Source organism: Nicotiana tabacum, chromosome 4, assembly GCF_000715075.1.
Source record: "Nicotiana tabacum cultivar K326 chromosome 4, ASM71507v2, whole genome shotgun sequence".
Lineage (NCBI taxonomy): Eukaryota > Viridiplantae > Streptophyta > Magnoliopsida > Solanales > Solanaceae > Nicotiana > Nicotiana tabacum.
Window position 1 is genome coordinate 392,994 of NC_134083.1, and position 22,808 is coordinate 415,801.

The 22,808-nt window shown below is 41.0% G+C and overlaps 1 protein-coding gene across 1 annotated transcript; it reads right to left on the reverse strand.

Moving 5' to 3' along the window:
- Nucleotides 1-370: 370 nt before the first annotated feature.
- Nucleotides 371-1,525, reverse strand: LOC107782290 (aspartic proteinase CDR1-like; the record flags this gene model as incomplete). Its single annotated transcript, XM_016603158.2, has 1 exon — nt 371-1,525. A coding segment is annotated over one exon (1,155 nt), but the record flags the coding sequence as incomplete, so codon positions are not given.
- Nucleotides 1,526-22,808: the final 21,283 nt, after the last annotated feature.

The following is a 22,808-nucleotide window of genomic DNA, read 5'->3' on the forward strand; positions in this document are numbered from 1 at the left end:
AATTTCAATGCTGTTATCCTAACAGTGGTGTACAGATAAATTTTTTTATAAACGGATTCGAAAAAAATAAACAAATATATATATATATATATATATAATACTTATAAAATTTATACACATATCTAATTAATTATTTTGAGGAAGTGGTGTCACGGGAAAAAGGCAGGTCCAACACAACTGCTCGTTGAACAAAATAAAAAGATCTCCATTAGTAAGCATCAAATTGAAGTAAATATAAGTCATTAAGAATTGATCAACAACATTTGAAACTGAAAATCACATTAAAAGACCAACCAACGTAGAAGGTATAAAATAACACTAGCTAGCCAAGCCAAATTCATTACAATAATTTTTGTCCTTAACTAAATCTTTAGTACTTAGTGCAATCAGTAGGCTTGAAAGAAACTTTGTTAGCAACAAGATCATATCCAATTAGGAAATTCGCCTGTGCCAAGTTTCCAAAAATAGCAATTTGTTCTGCTGGCACTAATGTAAGACAAACCAAACCTTCCTCCACTTCTGCAAACGTGCTCGAAGGCGCCAACACTAAATCAGCATCAGTAAAATGCGTGACAATTTTGGGAGCATCAATAGTACCATCCTTAGACTCGTAACAGATACCAAAAGTGCCCGAAGGATCATCAATTCTAGTTGCATTGATCGATTCCAACAATATCGACTCCAAATTCAAGTAAAAATCATTAGGCAAAAAAGTCAACGTCGTACCAGAATCAATTATAATGTTACCTTCATCACCACCAAAAGCATTAGAAGAAGCAATTTTAAAAGATTTGAATTCTACCCTCTTATTCCCAACGCTAATTCCTTCCAAATTTAGATAGTAGAACGTGGACGGTTCCTTTTTTATCAAGGGAGTTGAAACGACATTAGGACCAGACACAGTGACACTATTGCCAAAGTTGATATGACTTGTAGCATTGGAAATAGATGATTGTAATGGAATTGGGATTAAACAATAAGAGAATTTCCCTTTGATTTGTTTATCCAATTGGTTGACAATTGAGACTTCACCACCACCTAAGCCAATAATACCAGAAGTATAGTTATTGAATGTGCCACTATTGTCATGACCACAACCAAACACAACATTAGGAATAGAAACATTATTTCCAGAAGTAGAAGGAAATGTGAATTTTTCAAAAGCAAGATCACCAATAGTTTGTGATTGGTCACCATAACTCATTTGATATTCACAAATATTTCCTCTAACACAAGAAGAAGTCCCTAGTGATGCACATTCCTCAGCGTTACACCCTATGGTTTTATAAGTAGAGCTTGTTTTGGAATCAAAAATAGGGGCTGTTTGTTTGAAACAACTAGTGCAAGGCTTACATTGTGTCCATGTTAAATCACTACCAGTATCAGCTATGGCTACAATTTCAACTGGTGGGGTTCCAATAGAAATTTTCATAAGATATTCTCCTGGGATTGGAATAATATCAGATTGGATTGTGTCATTAGCACTAGCAAAGGAACTTTTCTTGAAGAAAGATTCCCGTGAAAATGATCGAAGGAATCAGAGAAAATGAAAAAAACATTCAAATAACTCACCAACTAGCATAAAAGTACTCCGCAAATTAATAGAACAATACTCCCAAAATCCGGTGATGCCAAGTCACAAGCTCTACAAGAGTATACTTAACATCCCTATACAACAATATCTATAAAAAGGAAAAATAAAATAGAACTAGATAGAGGGTGACTCCGAGGAACGAGGACTCTGGCAGGTATACCTTGAAGTCTCCAAATCTGAACTCTACTCACTAGTGCCTGGGCTGGTAAGAGGTACATGGATCTACGTAAAAAGATGTGCAGAAGCATAGCATGAGTACACCACAACAGTACCCAGTAAGTTCCAAGCCTAACCTCGGTAGAGTAGTGACGAGGTCTAGTCAAGACCCTACTGGAATAAATAAGAAAACTGAACAGGTATATGATAGTGTGATAATGATAAACAATGGAAATGAAACAATGAAGAAAATATACCAAGAATAGCTACACCAAACTAAGGCAATTAAGGCAACATGAAAGAAAATAAGGAATAATATGCCAAGGACACAAAGCAACTAAAACACAAGTGATGTAATAGAAAGGTATAAACAAGAATCACTACCGAGGTACCTCCTCATAGTCTCATATCACCAAAAAATCATAATCTTTCCTTAAATCACCGCGGGAGTATTCCATTTAGTTTTGAAAATCATTTTTCCCGAAATAGCTTCCCACGTTTTAGCCCAACTTATCACACCGCGTAGCTTCAAGTTGTTCCCTTGCTAGCAACACATGTATCAAGCACACCTTATCTCACTGCATGCGTTTCGACCCTAATCCTAATACCACCGCACGCGTATTAATATCACAACATATCACAAATTGCACCGCAAGTTCCCAATATCACAAATTGCCAAAGAAGTCAACAATAATAGTGTTTCCACAATAGATAGCCCATGGCTAAACTACTATATGCACATGAGTCTCAACAATAGCGACCGAAAGTGAATAACTCCACAAGAATGGTATTTCAATAATTTACAAAATTACCTCAATGTGAACTATGACTTTTATAAATCAATATCAAATTCAACAATAAGATATTCCAAGAAATAGCAACTTCAAGTAAGGGACTCATCGGTTAAATAATGAACAAGGAATAAAGAGGACAACTTCAACCAAACATATGAAGACAATTAGCAAATGTTAAGACAGGTATTAATGATGACAAGTAAAGCATGTGGAGATAGACTAAATATGATGAATATAACATATTATGGCAACTCAATTAAAGGCATGAAAGGAAACTACATAGCTAAAACTGGTCAATTACCACATTTAGCCCGTGTACACACTCGTCACCTTACGTAAACGGCTTCCACATATCACAATGAACACAAAAAAATACCAATTCTATGGGGTAATTCCCCCACACAAAGTTAGGCAAGACACTTACCTCACAACATGCTAACTCAACACACTAGTAAGCCTTTCCTGCGATTATCCAACTCTGGACGGCTTGAATCTAGCCAAAACAACTTCATACCATAAATACAAACCATTGGAAGCTATTCCGAATAATAAAGTTGCAATCTTTAAAAAGAAACACAAAGTCAACTTCAAACGTCAACCCCGCGCCCGCCTCTCGAAACCCGACCAAACTTACACAATCCGAACACCCATTCGATAACAAGTCCAACCATGCAAGAATTAATCAAATCTGACTTCAAATCACCTTTCAAATCCCCAAATTTTAGTTTAAGAAGTTTCAAAAATTTTCCCAAAATTGTGCAAGTCAAATCACTAATTAGATTACAAAAATAACAATGGAATCATGTAATATAGCAAAATCCATGTTAGAATCACTTACCCCGATGATTTCCTAGAAAATACCTCAAAACATCGCCATAAACTTACCTCTCTAGGTCCAAAAGATGAAAATGAGATAAAACCCTCGAACACCCCCTTTTCTGCCCAGTGATTTTAGCTTTTACTGGCACACTGTCTCACCTACGGAAAACTCCATCGCATATGCGATTCCAACTAATGCCATGAAATTCTGCTTCTACGGACAAAATGCTCGCACCTATGAGCCCGCTTCTGCAGAGCCTCGACCGCACATGCGGTCCTTCACAAGCTCCTTACAGTTCTACTTCTGTGAAATAGCACTCGTGCATGCGGATGCGCATCTGCGCCTAGGTGTCTGCACCAGTGAATCCAGGCCTGGGCTAGCCTTCTCCGTTTCTGGGATGCACCCTCATACATCTGCAAGTCTGTACCCGCGACCAAAGCCTCCGCCGGTGCGATGACACCAGAGGAACATACTTTATCAATTCAACCAAGTCCAAAATTATTCCGAATTCAATCTGAATCACACCCGGGGCCCTCGCGACCCCTTGCTAATATTTCAAAATGTTCCAAAACATATAACGGACCTACCTGTCACACCCCAAAATCAGGGAGCTTGGCCAGCGCTCAACCGAGTGAACCCGGCCGAGCAATCATGTTAGATTTCCTTCTACCCAAACTCATCCATAAATGGAGAAAATACATATTTTCATTAATTAGCCAATAAGGTGATCATGTATACAATACCAATTCATTACCAATAGTTTCATCATAACAAGTAATACAACCACAACATAACATTGTTTGACCTTCCCAACACCAATATACAACCCACACTATGTCTACGGAGCCTCTATAGATAACGAAGAGTACTATGATAATGCCAGCAACAAGGTCTCGGCTATACCTCAAACACATTACATAATGAACAAAAGATACATGGCCCCGAAATGAAGTGGGGCTCACCAAATCAGCTGGGAAGAGGTTGTACCGTTGTCACTGACCAATGTCTCTTGTTGTGGAACCACCTGTATCCATTAAAGATGCAGCGCCCATGGCAAAAGGGACGTTAGTACCGTTGAATAGCGCTAGTATGTATAACTAAACACCTTCTAAATAGAATGAATAATATTACCGGGAGGAACAATCATAAAATCAATGGAACCCTCAAACAATACCAAAACATCAAGTTAGAACCACATAAACGTTCAAGTAAATTTTCATATTTTTAAGTTGGAGATCCTTAGTACCGATGTATCAACGTTCACAATACCATTATTCACTATTCCAATACCACCGTACTTTTAGCACGGAGTCCGATCACAACTCGATCGACTAGTCTATCTCATTAGAGACATCAACCACAATCACTCTCAATACCAATACCACTGTACCTTTAGCACGGAGTCCGATCACGACCCGATCGGCTAGGCTATCTCATTAGAGACATCAACCACAATCACAATTTCAATTACAATTTCCTATACAATCACAACCATGTGTGCAGTATGGCGTCTGATCATGACCCGATAGGCTAGGCTGTATCATTCGAGACATCAACTTTTTTATATCAGTAATTTCATTTCATAATTCTTTCACATCTTTACATTTCATTGGCACTAGTGGCCACAATTATAAAATTATTCTTGGTTTGATGCGTTGGAAACTAGACTCAAAGAGCTTTAATTTGATAGGTAGATCACCTCCTAAGTCTTTATAGTTTGGTAGCAGCATGTGTTTGAAGTAGGATGTTGTGCAAATTGAGACATCCTTTCCACTTAATGTATCCAACTTGTTCCACACAAATTCTTGCCATTCACAAAACTCCTTAGTATGTTCCAACACATCTTAAACATATATTTTCATTTCAAAATGATGTGGTTCTATCCCATGGGTCTCCTTTAATACTCGAACACGTTATTCCCAAATACTGTTGGCGCACCTTAAAATCTTGAATCATTAGGAAATGTTAACGAGGCCTTACATTCTCCCCCGCTCAGGATTATTCGTCCTCGAAGAGTCCGCCATAAAAACCTAATGTGACTTAAATCTTTATCTACACACCAAAAGCTCCAAAATTTGGCTAACTCCACAAATTTCCAGAAATTTTGACAGAGTCTCCCCTGTAACTGGGCCTATCCACATGTCAGAGAATCCCATAAACCATTCCTAAAAACATATACATAATCCGATGACACAATATAACATAAAAACAACACCAATCGTGGCCTCATAAGCAGTATATTACTAGAAAGGAACACCATTAGATTAAGCTGTACAAATGATATGTAATTTGTTGCGACCAAACACACTCACGCAAGTATACGCGGTCGTCAAGTAATAAAGTGACTCAAAGTCGGATGTCGAACCCACGAGGACTTATGATTAGCTATTAACTAAATTAGCCTATCTTAATTATCTAAATAAGAATTAAATCTAAAAATATTTTATTCTAACTAATTAAATAAGAAAAATATAAATAATAAACTTTGAACAGAGAAAGAGCAGATTTTAATGATATCAATGTAATGAAAACGATCTAGGGTTATGGTCTATCTAACAATCCTATTGTATTCTTCAATTGAATTGACCGACTGATTTATCTAGCTTATTGGTTGACAGGGTTAATATTGCTCATAAGAATCTGTCGAGTTCTTACTCGCCTATTCAAGCTAACCTAACGCCTATATGTCTATGGAGTTAGAATCAACAAGAACGCATTTATAATTCCTGTAGATCAACCAAGCAAGGTAATTAGGTATATGTCTATCCTAACCACGAATCCGTTCCCCGATGCCCGAGTTCAAGAACTTGCCCTACTCAATCCTATATGCAATATAGAATTCCCACTTTCGAGTTCAATTCTAGATTCGTAGATAATATTCAATTGGTGATCAAGCAATTAAATAATTAAGTGCAAGATTGAATAAATAAACTAATATGATAAATCAAGAAGTCAAAATCAATATCCGAATAACAATAGTCATGAAAGAACCACAACCCTAGAACGTGAAGTTTAGCTCCACATAGACATGGTAGCCAAACAACAAATCATACAAAGAAACATAAAAATTACTAAGTTTGGTGGGAGAAAGATGAAACTTGATGAATTCCGGCCTTCACAGCTTTTTCCTGGCTTTTTTTTCTCTTCCCAATATGTTAGATAACCTAAAAGAGGCGTTTTTAGCTTATATATTGCGTACAAAAGTCGTGGGCCAAAGCTCTCCTATTCCTAGTCCAATTCGGCTTCAAGGATTGATGCTAAGGTGGATGCGACGCATCCACCTTGTCCTCCATTTCAATTTTTGCCTGCGAAGGTGGATGCGACGCATCCAGCTTCACTTCTACTTCCCAGTTTCGCACGCGATGGCGGACGCGATGGCACAACTTCACTGCTAAGGTTGCATGCAGGATGATGTTTTCCTAGGTTGGATGCGACGCATCCAACCCTTCTTCCTCTAGCTAAACCACCTTTTCTTCATATTTTGCACTCCGAACACCTTAAATCGTCACACATAACTTAATTAGTCATCAAACCAATAATTACACCATGTTGGGTGTTTTAAAGATTAAATAACATCAAAAAGTGGTTAAAGCATGGGTAAAGTAACATTAAAACATATCGAAATATGCCAAACATCACTACCCCACACTTAAACCTTTGTTCGTCCTCGAACAAACCATCATATAGTAGACGAAACAAAATTAAACTCTTATCGTTCAAAGCACACTGCACCTATGACCGTGGTTATTTGCTACAATTAGGCTCTAGGCTATGCATCAACACACTTCCCTTTTCTTATGCCCTTCTTTAAACATATTCGAACAAAGACAACATGCTCACAACAATCCTAACCTCAAAAACCGACTCAATGTCACAATGCACTCATGGCTTGAACAACCAACATCATAGAGAAGTCTAATAACGTTACCTATCCCTCGTGAAACCATGTGCCCTCACAACAAAAGCAAAGAGAGTAGAATCAATCCACACATTCGAATCTCATGCTCACAAAGAAAATCGCTCACTCTCACAAAAAGAAGTCGCATGCATGCAGTTGGTACCATAGGCTTGCCCTTAATGTAAATCTCTACTAATGTAAGCTCGCTCGATCTAAAATCAATTAGGACTTTTTTCATGGTTGTAATGTGGGCTAAGGGACGGGTAGGATATATTTTAGGAATAGTGACTCAACCTCCTAAGCACTTTAACACATCATCAAATAACTTAAGCGCAAATTCTTCAACACCACTTCAATTTCACAAATAATATCACCCCAACAATATTTCCTCTTTCTTTAAGCACTACTTTAATTCATACCCACTAGCAAGAATAAGACAACAATTTATTCCTCTATATTTTTCTTTCTTTTTTTTTTCTTTTTTTTTTCGCTAGTGGCGTATTATTTTACAAAATAAGTGCACCCTTCTTTCTTTCATTGGTTCCACTCAAAAGTCACCCCACACTTAGTCCCTTCTTACTTCTTTTAGCGCTCATCTAACAATTAAAGTGCTTTAAGAGGTAAAAGGATCAAAACAATGTCAATTAAGAATAAAAAGGGTATAGGCTTGTAATGTGGGTACCAAATAAAAGGTCTACAGGCTCAAAAGGGTTAACTAGGGATAGATTTTATTTGTGATAAGCAATAAGCTCAAAAAGATCAAAGAAAGCCTAAAATCATTTTTCAAACCAAGCATCACCTAAAATTTCGCTTCAACTCACATACCGGGCAAGTTCTAGACACAAGTACATTACATGGACTACACAAAAACCTCACTACACATGGCACATGACTCGCTAAGGACGGTCACATTCCGACTCTCAAACAATGCAAGTATTCACGGAGCAACGAGATATTAAGCATTAAACGCAAAGTGAACACAAGTCAAGAAAAATGAGAAATAGGCTGCAACAAAACATGCTATCCGTTTTAACAAGGCATCATCAATAATTTCAGAGTGAGAAGGGAAGATATTACATATGTAAAAGCTTAAATATGCCAGTATCAACCAAGTCAAGGTCACCTAGGTTCATCATTCTTCCTCCTTTTATTCCCTACATTCCTACTCTACTCTAAAAAGAAAACAAAATTACCCGGTTCAAACTACATCCCATGGAAAAGAACCGAGGCACAAAGAAAAACCACAGGGGATTATTACTATCTACAAAGATACTTTTTTTTTTTGAATAAATAAACTAATAGATAAACTGATAGTTACTCCATATAGATGAATTTACTGCTATTTTATGCCATTAATCCAGTGAATATATTAGTACATTCATCCATACATCAAACATAAATCACCCCCACCCCACACTTAGGATTGTGCGTTGTCCCCAACGCACACAAACAAGGTAAAGTAGGGTGAGAAGGACTCCCTGAAGTCAAGGTGGAGGAGCATCTGCATCCATAGCATTCCTATCATCAACAACTGGTGCTGATTCTGTATCAGGTGTTACAGCAACCTCAATAGGCCTGTTGAGTGGAGCCTCGGTGACTATGGGAGGAACAGGAGTGGATGGTCCGGCAGTGGATGATGCAATCAGCTGGGAGATGTCTGTACCTGCACATTGAACCAGAGCTCTGAGGAGTAATGATATCTCCTTCATCATCGTGGCCTGCTCGGTCTGAACTCGGCTTAGATCCGCACGAGTCTGTCTCAACTCATCCCTGGTGGCACTCAACTCGACACGAGTCGCTATCAGCTCAGCCCTGTTCTCTTGCATATCTGCTTGCATATGCTCAAATAATTGTTGGACGGTGAGCTTAGAAGACCTTCCCTTGTTCGGCTCTAGAACATGAGTGACATCATATGGTCCTGGAGCTTTAGCCTCAATGTCATCATTCTCCTTGTCCCATAGTACTCCCCTCTCTGTTAAAAAAGCCGTTAGGGTATTAGCAAAGAACAGCCTCCACTTGTAATTCATCCTGGTTCGCTGCATTTGATCATGCATGATGGCTCCGAAGTTGAGTGGTATCCCCTCTAATAAAGCATATAATACGAGTGCGCGGTAACGAGGGACATCAGTTTTATGTTGGCATGGCAGCAGTCGGTTACAAATGAAATTTAGAGCCACACGTGCTAACGCACTCATAAATTCCTTTGCTATAGAGTGGTACTCCATACTCCCATGCTTCCATTCTGCATCCTTCCTGGTAGGGCATAGGACAGACTTAATGTGTGCATAATCTGGTGTTTTGCATATGGCGTCAAACCTGTCAGTGAGTGTGTGTGGCACCCTTAAGAAGTTATTCAGAGCTTCAGCTGACACATTAATATCTACCCCTCTTACTCGCACAATGTTTCCCCGTGCGTGACGCCAATTGGCGTAGAGCTCTCTAACAATGGTGAGGTTGGCTTTGCCATGACCTTTCGGAATGGGTCCCCATTTTTGCACCTCTCGAATTGACTGGAGAAACTCTGAGTACTTTGTCTTAAGTGGTCCGATGTTTATCGGCTTTTCCGGAATGTACTTCTTTGAAACCAATATCTTCTTATAGGCTCGGAATGCCTTCTCATTAACAAAGTATTTCTCCCAATCAACTCGGTCTATGGGTTCACCTTCGTCTTCATCACTCATGTTGATCTGTAGGTGGTCATTGTCCGAATCGGAATCGGATTCAGATTCTATAGTAATCTTCTCCTTCCCTTTATCAGTTGGAGCACTCATTCTCGAAGCTTTTCTTTGGTATGTCACAGGCTCTCGTATCTCTATTCCTTTGCTTGGTGTAATACCCTTCTTCACTGTCCTCCGGACCAATGTTTCCTCCTCCTCTTGCTCTGAATCATCACTTAACTGCCTAGGCAGCAGTTCCATTTCCTTCTCCGTCCGCTTCCTCTTTTTCTGTGGATTTGGACCGCCCGCTGCCCTTCCGGTAGGCTTTTTGGGCGGTTGTTTGTTACCATCTTTGTCTTGTTGCTTGGATGGTTTACTCGCTGCTGTCATTTTACGAATCTAAGTACCTGCAATGCAAAGAATTCAACAATTAGCAGATGAAACAGCGAAGTTCAGCTTGAAAGCAATTGCGACAGCTTGCAGACTTCAATTTATTTGTAAAGTCATGCCATTCACTCTCCATGGAATTGTAGCTCATGACTTTCGGCAAGTATGTGATAACTTTCTTCAAAAACTCAATTTCACATAGCCCCTCACTCGACCCCACACTCATTCTCAAGCATACACCAATGTTGCTCGGTTACTCAGACTTCACCGACGCCTAAATTTTTCTCAGGGACAATTCGTCGAACATGTGGTATGCAACAAGTGTGCCTAGTTCATTCTATCAGTTGAGCAGTGCAACTACCCTCCCAAAGTTGGACGAGATGAAGGGAATTATAGTTTATCATCTCTCAACCATTACAACTACCAAGAACGACAGCCCTAAAAATCTTGAAATTGCAAAACCTACTTGTTGCTACCATTGAAGGAGGGAGGAGAGACGAATTTGGAGAGAAGCCAACGGAAGAACGAAGAGGATGATGCGTACCTGTCGCGTTTGATCTTATTGCGATACAATTTCGATGAGAGAATTCTGTTCTGCGTTCGTAGGCGTCGCCAAAACGAGACGAGTGGATGCGTCGCAAGAAACGTTTTTGTTCGAATAGGTTATCTTAAGATGTGTTAAAATATATATTACTTACCTGTGCGTGCGAGCTTTGACGCGACGCATCCCCTTGTCTTCCTTCAAAAATTTTCGGACGCGATACGGGCGCGATAGGCAGACTTCACTGCCTTGAGCAATTGGCCCGTCAATTTTTTTTGCTGAGGGGGACGCGACGCATCCGCCTCGTTTTCTTGAATAAAATCTATGTCCTACGAAAAGAAGGGAGAAAAAAAAATTAAAATAAAAATAAAAAAACTAACTAACTTGGGTGGCCTCCCAAGAAGCGCCTGATTTAACGTCGCGGCACGACGCAACATGTTCTTCATGCCTCCACTAAGTCCATTGTGGTCTTGTGACGTGCAATGTCACCACCCCAATAGTGTTTTACTCTTTGGCCATTTACCAAGAATGTCGTATTGGACCCCTTTTCACACAATTCTATCGCACCATGAGGTTTCACACTAACCACTTCAAACGGACCCGACCATCGAGATTTAAGCTTTCCTGGAAAAAGCTTTAGCCTTGAATTAAACAGTAGAATTTGTTGACCTGGTTCAAACTCACGATGTTGGATATGCTTATCATGCCATCTTTTGGTCTTCTCTTTATACAATTTGGCATTTTCATACGCATGCAATCGAAACTCATCAAGCTCGTCGAGTTGTAGCAATCTCTTTTCACCGGCCAAGTCCATCTCCATATTTAGCTTTTTAATCGCCCAATAAGCTTTGTGTTCAAGCTCGACGGGCAGATGGCAGGCCTTCCCATAAACCAACCTGTACGGAGAAGTGCCTATTGGGGTCTTGTACGCAGTGCGATATGCCCATAATGCGTCATCCAGCTTCCCGGCCCAGTCCTTTCTATTCATACTTACTGTCTTTTCCAAAATCTGCTTGACCTCTCTGTTGGAAACTTCTACTTGACCACTCGTTTGGGGATGATAGGCAGTGGAAACTTTGTGCTTGACTCCGTATTTTGCAAGAATATTATTCAGCAGTTTGTTACAAAAGTGAGTTCCCCCGTCGCTTATCAACACTCTTGGGGTCCCAAAACGTGTGAAGATGTGCTTCTTTACAAAGCCTACCACAACTTTTGCGTCGTTAGTAGGAAGAGCTATGGCCTCTACCCACTTAGAAACATAGTCGACCGCCACCAAGATGTATCTGTGTCCGTTAGAATATGGGAATGGTCCCATAAAATCAATCCCCCAAACATCAAAAAGTTCTACCGCCAGTATATTTTGCAAGGGCATCTCGTGCTTCCTCGTGATAGTTCCAGTTCTTTGGCATCTATCACAATTTTTAACGAAGGCATGTGCATCCTTAAACAATTTTGGCCAATAAAAACCTGATTGTAGCACTTTTTGGGCGGTTCTATCCCCGCTGTGATGACCTCCATATGGTGACGCATGGCAGTCATGTAGTATAGCCTTCATCTCTTCCTCAGGAATACACCTTCTCACCAACTGATCTGCACACTGCCTATATAGGAATGGCTCATCCCACACGTAGAACCTTACATCATGTAGGAATCTTCTTCTATTGTCAGCTGTCCATTCTAGTGGCGTTACCCCACTTGCGATAAAATTCACATAATCTGCATACCATGGGGCTTCACCTGAGGTGATTGCCAATATTTGCTCATCCGGAAATGTTTCTTTAATTGACCCTCCTTCAGCTACATGGTTCCGGCTCTCTAATCTGGACAAATGATCGGCCACTTGATTTTCTGTCCCTTTTCGATCTCGGATCTCTAAGTCAAATTCTTGCAAGAGGAGGACCCAACGAATCAGCCTCGGCTTGGCGTCTTTCTTTTCAAATAGGTATCTGATAGCTGAATGATCTGTGTAGACGATGACTTTGGTTCCCACTAGATAGGATCTGAACTTGTCAAACGCCCACACCACTGCAAGCAACTCCTTTTCAGTCACTGTATAATTCATCTGAGCTGGATTCATAGTTTTGCTTGCATAATAAATGGAGTGAAAGATTTTATCCCTCCTTTGCCCCAACACCGCTCCAATTGCTATGTCACTTGCATCGCACATCAACTCAAATGGTTGTGCCCAATCGGGGCCAATGATAATTGGTGCAGTCACCAATCTTCCCTTCAGCTCCTCAAATGCTTTCAGACATGCATTATCAAACTTGAAGGTAACGTCTTTCTCTAGAAGCCTGCACAAAGGGGAAGAAATTTTCGAAAAATCTTTAATGAAACGACGATAAAAACCTGCATGACCCAAGAAACTGCGAATGCCTTTTATGGATGTCGGCGGGGGCAATTTTTCGATCGTCTCCACCTTTGCTTTATCCACCTGTAGACCATCTTTTGAAACCTTGTGCCCCAAAACTATACCTTCACGTACCATGAAATGGCACTTTTCCCAGTTTAGCACCAAGTTCGTCTCTTCACACCTAGCTAGCACTTTATCAAGGTTCATCAAACAACTATCAAAAGAACATCCAAACACAGAAAAATCGTCCATGAATACTTCTACATATCTTTCAACCATGTCAGTGAAAATAGCCATCATACACCTTTGAAAAGTCGCAGGTGCATTACAAAGACCGAAGGGCATTCTCTTGAACGCATACGTGCCATAAGGACATGTAAATGTAGTTTTCTCTTGGTCTTCTGGGGCTATAGCAATCTGATTATACCCCGAATAACCGTCCAGGAAACAGTAGTATTCCTGGCCAGCTAATCTATCAAGCATTTGGTCAATAAAAGGCAGGGGAAAGTGGTCTTTCCGGGTGGCATTGTTTAGTTTTCTGTAATCTATGCAAATTCTCCATCCAGTTACAGTTCTTGTAGGAATTAAGTCATTATTTTCATTAACTACTACGGTTATCCCCCCTTTCTTCGGCACACATTGAACGGGGCTTACCCATTTACTATCAGAGATTGGAAATACAATACCTGCATCAAGCCACTTAATCACTTCTTTCCTTACCACTTCTTTCATGATTGGATTTAGTCGGCGTTGGTGTTCTACACTCGGCTTGTGTCCGTCCTCCATGAGGATTTTGTGCATGCAGAAAGCTGGACTAATGCCTTTAATGTCAGACATTGTCCACCCAATTGCTCGCTTGTGCTCACGTAGCACCCTTAATAGCTTTTCTTCCTGTAATTTAGACAAGTGAGCAGAAATAATAACAGGTAAAGTGTCAGAACTTCCCAAATAAGCATATTGAAGGTGAGGGGGTAGGGGTTTAAGTTCCAAATTTGGAGCTTTTTCAATTGACGGCTTTGGTGGGGGGCCACTTGGCCTATTCAGGGACTCAAACGGGATTATTCCTTGCATGTAACCACATGATGTATCTAGGATTCCCTTCATCTCCTCAACCTCATCATCCATCTCCAAGCTATCAAACAGCATGATTGCTTTTTCTAAACAGTCGCCTAGATATACACTCGTGTTAAGAAGTTTCTCATCCACCTCCACCACAGATATCATAGAGAGCTCCTCATAGTGGCGGGGGAGTTGGATTGCTTTGTAGACATTGAAGACTGCCTCCTCGTTGTCCACTCTCATAATCATTTTCCCTTCTCTCACTTTAATTATTGCATTGCCAGTAGCCAAGAGAGGTCGTCCCAATATGATTGGAACTTGTTCATCAGCCTCGAAGTCTAGAATAATGAAGTCAGCTGGGAAGATGAATTTTCCAATTTGCAGCAGCACATCTTCAATCACTCCTTCGGGGTAGGCTATGGACCTATCAGCTAATTGCAACATCACGGTGGTTGGTCTCGGAGCTCCCAGACCTAATTGCTTAAACAAGGATAACGGCATCAGATTTATGCTTGCACCCAAATCACACAGAGCACGTCCCACGTTAATATTACCGATTTGTACTGGAATAGTGAAGCTGCCAGGGTCCTTAAGCTTTTGGGGAAGCTTGTTTTGGACCCTTGATGTGCACTCCTCAGTAAGTGCAACCGTCTCGAACTCAGTCATTTTCCTCTTATGAGCCACTATGTCTTTTATGTACTTAGCGTACTTTGGAATTTCACGAAGTACATCCACTAATGGAATATTTAATTGAACCTGACTCAACATGGAGAGAAATTTGTTGAACATGCGATCGTCATTCCTTTTCTGCAATCTTTGGGGGAAAGGTGGTGGTGGCCTTGTAACCTCCATTCGCTCTGAACTTGCATCATCTTCCTTTGACTCTTGTGTTGCCTTAGGTGTCAACTCCCCCACAGGTATAGGTTTTTCTTTTATCTTCCTTGGCACTTCCTCTAGTTCCCTCCCGTTTCTAAGTGTAACTGCATTAATTTGAGGGTTCTTCTCTGTATCACTGGGAAGTGAGCCTGTAGGTCTAGTATTTTGGTTTGCTGCTAACTGCCCCATTTGCCTCTCAAGATTTCTGAAATCGGTCCTGAGCTGTTGATTGTCTAGTAACAACTTTTTCAGCAAGTCATTCGTACTTTCTTCCATTTGTTGGGGTGGCTTCTGAGGTTGAGTAAAATTCCCTTGAGGCCTATACTGATTCTGTTGACTCCCGCCCCATGAGAAGTTAGGATGATTCCTCCAGTTTGGGTTGTAAGTGTTCCCATATTGCGCATGTTGATTCATAGGACCTCTGTTTTGTTGTCCCACATAGTATATAGATTCAGGATTCGTGGGGCACATGTCAATCATATGACTGTCTCCGCATAGTTCGCAACAAATAGACATCTGCTGTACATGTTGCATTTGTTGTGTTGTCATTCTATTCATCTGATTTGCCAATTTTGCTATATCGGCTCTCATGGCGGAAAAATCATCAAGCTCAATCAAACCGGCGGCCTTCTGTTTAATTACCCTTCGTGAATCCCCCTCTCCTTGCCAATTATGGTCATTAGCAGTGAAATTATTTAGCAGGAGTTGTATTTCACTATACGGTCTTGCCATGCAACTACCCCCACAAGCTGAGTCAAGATTCATCTTTGATGCTTCATCTAACCCATCAACAAAAGTGTGACCCAATACCTCATCAGTTTGACAATGATGCGGGCAGTCTCTGAGTAGTTTCTTGTATCTTTCCCAAGCTTGACGAAGTGTCTCGCCATCCCGTTGTTGGAACCCAAGAATTTGGCTCCTCAACGACTTTGTCTTCTTAGTTGGGAAAAACTTGATCAGGAATTTCCTTGCTAGATCATCCCAAGTGTGGATAGAGTTCGCGGGCTCCTTTTGCAACCATTCTTTAGCTTCCCCCAACAGTGAAAAAGGGAATAGTGTCAGCCTGACATAGTCCTTGGAGACGTTCGGATAATTGTAAGTGTCCGTGATTTCCAAGAAGTTCTGAATATGCCTCTGCGGGTCCTCATGAGATAGACCCACATATTGTCCTGTGGACTGAATCAGCTGTACCATGTACTGTTTGAGTTCAAAATGCCCAGTGATATCAGGCTTCACAATAGCCTGAGTCATATTCGCAAGATTGGGCCTTGCGGCTTCGATTACCGGACGCTCTTCATTGCCTACCATATCTATTGGCTGTGGTTGGATTGCGATGTCCAAATCTCTTTCTATTCTCGTTCTAGCTTCGTGTTCCCTTCTCACTCTATGTAATGTTTGTTCGATTTCTGGATCAAGAGGAATGAGGTTGTTTGCACTTCTACTCCTCTGCATTCGAGAGTAAACCCTGCGTTGACACAAACCAGGCAAACTGAAAATTAAAACTTGAAAACAAATATCTAATAAAAGCTTAACTTAGTCACGTAGCTAATTTCTAAGTCCCCGGCAACGGCGCCAAAAACTTGTTGCGACCAAACACACTCACGCAAGTATACGCGGTCGTCAAGTAATAAAGTGACTCAAAGTCGGATGTCGAACCCACGAGGACTTATGATTAGCTATTAACTAAATTAGCCTATCTTAATTATCTAAATAAGAATTAAATCTAAAAATATTTTATTCTAACTAATTAAATAAGAAAAATATAAATAATAAACTTTGAACAGAGAAAGAGCAGATTTTAATGATATCAATGTAATGAAAACGATCTAGGGTTATGGTCTATCTAACAATCCTATTGTATTCTTCAATTGAATTGACCGACTGATTTATCTAGCTTATTGGTTGACAGGGTTAATATTGCTCATAAGAATCTGTCGAGTTCTTACTCGCCTATTCAAGCTAACCTAACGCCTATATGTCTATGGAGTTAGAATCAACAAGAACGCATTTATAATTCCTGTAGATCAACCAAGCAAGGTAATTAGGTATATGTCTATCCTAACCACGAATCCGTTCCCCGATGCCCGAGTTCAAGAACTTGCCCTACTCAATCCTATATGCAATATAGAATTCCCACTTTCGAGTTCAATTCTAGATTCGTAGATAATATTCAATTGGTGATCAAGCAATTAAATAATTAAGTGCAAGATTGAATAAATAAACTAATATGATAAATCAAGAAGTCAAAATCAATATCCGAATAACAATAGTCATGAAAGAACCACAACCCTAGAACGTGAAGTTTAGCTCCACATAGACATGGTAGCCAAACAACAAATCATACAAAGAAACATAAAAATTACTAAGTTTGGTGGGAGAAAGATGAAACTTGATGAATTCCGGCCTTCACAGCTTTTTCCTGGCTTTTTTTTCTCTTCCCAATATGTTAGATAACCTAAAAGAGGCATTTTTAGCTTATATATTGCGTACAAAAGTCGTGGGCCAAAGCTCTCCTATTCCTAGTCCAATTCGGCTTCAGGGATTGATGCTAAGGTGGATGCGACGCATCCACCTTGTCCTCCATTTCAATTTTTGCCTGCGAAGGTGGATGCGACGCATCCAACTTCACTTCTACTTCCCAGTTTCGCACGCGATGGCGGACGCGATGGCACAACTTCACTGCTAAGGTTGCATGCAGGATGATGTTTTCCTAGGTTGGATGCGACGCATCCAACCCTTCTTCCTCTAGCTAAACCACCTTTTCTTCATATTTTGCACTCCGAACACCTTAAATCGTCACACATAACTTAATTAGTCATCAAACCAATAATTACACCATGTTGGGTGTTTTAAAGATTAAATAACATCAAAAAGTGGTTAAAGCATGGGTAAAGTAACATTAACACATATCGAAATATGCCAAACATCATAATTCATAGGGAACAATTTCATAGAACAATAACATAGCTATTCAAATAAATGAGGGTACTTCTTCTTCATTTCTTCCTCGGCCTCCCAGGTGGCCTCTTCAAACTGCTAGTTTTGCCATAACACTTTCGCAGAGACAATTTCTTTATTTCTCAACTTTCGGACTTGCCGATCAATAATAGAAATTGGAATCTCTGCATAATTCAATTCCTCATTAACCTCAATAGTCTCAACCGGAACAATGAGTGTCGGGTCTCCAACTAATTTCTTCAACATAGACACATGAAATACCGGGTGCACTAATGACATCTCAGGTGGTAGCTCAAGCTTGTACGACACCTCACCGATCCTCTGAATGATTCTGTATGGTCCGACATACTCGGGCTCAATTTCCCTTTCTTACCAAATCGCATTACACATTTCATAGGGGAAACTTTCAAGAATACCCAATCATCTTCTTTGAACTCCAAATCCCTACGACGAACATCCGAATAGGACTTCTGATACTCTGAGCAGTATTCAACCACTCCTTAATGATCTTAACTTTTTCCATGGCCTGATGCACGAGGTCTGGCCCTATCAACTATGCTTCTCCAATCTCGAACCACCCAATGGGAGATCTACATCTCCTTCCATATAAAGCCTCGAACAGTGCCATCTGAATGCAGGGATGATAACTATTGTTGTAGGCAAATTCTATGAGTGGGAAATAATCATCCCAGCTACTTTTGAAGTCTAGAACATAAGCGCACAAGATATCCTCAAGCGTCTGAATAGTCCGCTCTGCCTGCCCGTCAGTCTGCGGGTGAAAGGCTGTAATAAGATTCACCTGAGTACCCCGACCTTGCTGAAAGTTCTTCCAAAAATTAGCCGTGAATTATGCCCCTCGATCAGAAATGATAGAAACTAGAGTGCCATGCAACTTGACTATTTCTTTGATATACAACTGAGCATACTGTTCCGTCGTATTGGTAGCCTTAACCTCCAAGAAGTGTGCTGATTTCGTGAGTCAATCCACAATCACCCAAATTGAGTCAAACTTACGAGGAGTACGAGGTAATCCTACCACAAAGTCCATATTAATCATTTCCCACTTCCACATTGGACTTTCTATGTTCTGTGCCAACCCACCGGGACTTTGGTGTTTGGCCTTCCCTTGCTAACAATTTGGACACTTTGCCACAAAGTCCGCTACATTCCTCTTCATATCATTCCACCAATAGATTTCCTTAAGATCATGATATATTTTTGTAGAACGTGGGTGCACGGAATACCTAGAAGTGTGAGCTTCGGTCATAATTATTTCTCGAAGACCATTCATGTTTGGAACACATAGTCGCCCTTGGTACCTTTGTGTACCATCATCCATGCCAAGAGAAAAGGCCATGGGCTTATGTTTATGAATTCCCTCTTTCAGTTGTGCCAACAATGGATCGTTGTAGTGCTTCTTCTTCACTTCCGCAACAAGTGATGATTCAACCCTTTTATGCACAATCACCCCTCCTTCACTAGAGTCCACAAGACGAACTCCCAAACTAGTCAATCAGTGAACTTCCTTGGCCAATGGCCTTTGATATGCCTCCAAGTGTGCTAAACTACCCATAGATTTCCGGCTAAGAGCATCCGCCACAACATTAGCCTTCCCCGAATGATATAAAATATCAATGTCGTAATCCTTCAGTAATTCAAGCCATCTTCTTAGGCTCAGATTCAGCTCTTTCTGTTTGAAAATATATTGAAGGCTCGTATGGTCCGTGAATATATCCACATGTACCCCACATGATGCCAAATTTTCAATGCAATTACCACCGCTGCGAGTTGTAAGTCATGTGTTGGACAATTCTTTTCATGATTCTTTAGTTGCCTAGAAGCATAAGCTATCACCTTCCCATGTTGCATTAATACACACCCAAGACCAATCCTTGAAGCATCACAATATACCACAAATTCATCTATACCCTCTGGTAGGGTCAACACCGGTGTCGTAGTTAATCTTGCTTTCAACTCCTAGAAACTCTTTTCACAAGCATCTGACCTTTGGAACTTAATTGCCTTCTTCGTCAATTTAGTCAATCGAGAGGCAAGAGTAGAAAACCCCTCCACAAACTTTCTATAATATCCAGCTAAGCCTAAGAAAATGCGAATTTCCATTGGAGTTGTAGGCCTCGGCCAATTCTTCACTGCTGCAATATTCTGAGGATCAATCTTAATTTCTTTACTAGAGATGACATGACCCAAGAATGTGACAGATTCAAAACAAAAATTCACACTTTGAAAATTTTGCATATAACTTGTGCTGGTACAGGGTTTGCAGAACTACCCTAAGATGATCAGCATGGTCCTCTCGACTTCGTGAAAATACAAGAATATTGTCAACGAACACTATCACAAAAGAATGGAGGAACGACTTGAAAACTTGGTTCATAAGATCAATGACGGCTGCCGGAGTATTTGTTAGCCTAAAAGACACCACCAAAAATTCAAAGTTCCCATATCGGATTCTAAAAGCTGTTTTCAGAACATCCTGCTCTCTGATTTTCAATTGGTGATACCCGTATCGTAAATCAATTTTGGAGAAGTACGTGGTACCTTCCAATTGATCAGACACGTTATCTATCCTTGGTAGTGGGTATTTATTTTTGATTGTGACCTTGTTGAGCTGCCGATAGTCAATACACATTCTCAGTGATCCATCTTTTTTCCTTTCAAAAATGACCGGTGTGCCCCAAGGTAACACACTCGGCCGAATGAAACCTTTCTCTAACAAATCTCTCAATTGTTCCTTTGGCTTATTCAATTCTGCTGGTGCTATTCTATAGGGCGGAATAGATATACGTTGTGTGTCTGGCATCACATCAATCACAAAATCAATCTCCCTGTCTAGTGGGATCCCAGGGAGCTCATCCGAAAAGACTCTCAGAAATTCATTCACAACAAGCACGGACTCAAGTGTAAGTGCCTCAGCATCGGTGCCCGTAACCCGGACCAAATGGTAAATACATCCCTTGTTGATCATCTTCGCGGCCTTAAGGTAAGAAATAAACCTACCCTTCTGCACCACATCATCCCCCTTCCACTCAATGACTATCTCATTTTGAAATTCGAACCTAACGGTCCTTGTTCGGCAATCAAGCTTGGAAAAACATGAATAAAGCCAGTCCATTCCCATTATTATGTCAAAATCAACCATCCCCAATTCAATGAGATCGGACATGGTGTCCCGACCACGCAACATGACAACACAATCCCTATAAACCCGCGCGGCCAAAATAGACTCACCAACCAGAGTAGATATAAAGAACGGCTCATGAAGTTGTTCCAGTTCTATCCCAAATTCCATAGCAACATAAGGAGTAACATATGACAAAGTGGAACCGGATCAATAAGAGCACACACATCATGAGATTGGATAGTCAATATACCTGTAACAACATCTGGAGAAGCCTCCAAATTCTAACGCCCCCTCATATCATAGAAACGGCCGGATCCTTCCCATTTCTATGCTCCACCCCTAGCTGCACCACGCCCTGTGGGTGTTGGAGTGCCTCGAGCTAGAGGATGTGCTGTGGATGTAGTAGCTGCAGAAATGTCTGGTTGTGCTGGGGCCCTACCCGCAGCCTGGCGGGACGAACGACAATCCCTCTGAATGTGACCCCTCAATCTGTATCTGTAGTATATGGTTAAGTCCATGTATCATATTCCTAGGTGCATCATTCAACTCCTAGGGCATGGGGGCCTCCGCTGCTGCTGGAATCTACCACCATAACGACATTGCTGATAGGAGCCCATGTTGCCCTGATTGGGGCTGAAACGGCTCCACTACTACTGCTGATTGGGCCCTGTTGGTGGTGCACTAGCCGAAGATTGAGCAAAGGACTAAGATGGCCCCGACGCCCCTCCCTTGAATATTGTTGACTTGCCACCACCTGAAAAACCACCAAAGTTGCCCGTAGACCGGGCCTTATTGCTACCCTTTCGCTCCATTATGTTCTTCAATTTGCGGGTCTCTGTTGAGTGAATGCCACCATCTTACCATAGTTCATATCAGAATTTAAGGCAGCTGTATCGGCCTCATTAATTACCAAGGGAATAAGGCCCTGCACAAACCGGTGCACTCTAGCCTCCAAAGTCGGCAACATGTAAATAACATATTTGGACAAGTATGTGAATCTCATATGGTAATCCCACACACTAAGTCTACCTTGCCTCAGGTTCTCAAACTCAGCATCACGGGCTGCCTTAGTCTCAGTAGGCAAGAAATGATCAATGAAGGCATCGGCAAACTCTCTCCACTTTGCCAAAGGGATCCCTTCTTCACGGGACTCCTCCCATAGTTCAAACCATGAATATGCCACCTCTTTCAGGCAGTAGGAAGACAATTCCACTGCCTCCGTCTCAGTAGCACGCATAACTCGGAGAGTTTTGTGCATCTCATCAATGAAGTCCTGGGGGTCCTCCTCTAGGTTAGTACCCGTGAACACTGGAGGATCCAACTGGAGAAACTTGTTCACACTGGAACTAGCAGAATCCCCTGGCTGACTGGAAGAAGTGGGTGCAACATTTGATCTCTAGGTCTGGAAAGCGAGTATCGGAGCCAACATTTGTATGGCTCCCATAAGATCAACATCAGAAACATAAGAATCGGAAGTTAGAACTGGAGGTGGAACTGGTATATCAGTTGGAGGGACCATTGCACCCTCAGTTGGTGTAGGGACAAGTGCGGTCTGTTAAGTTGTAGTAGAGTC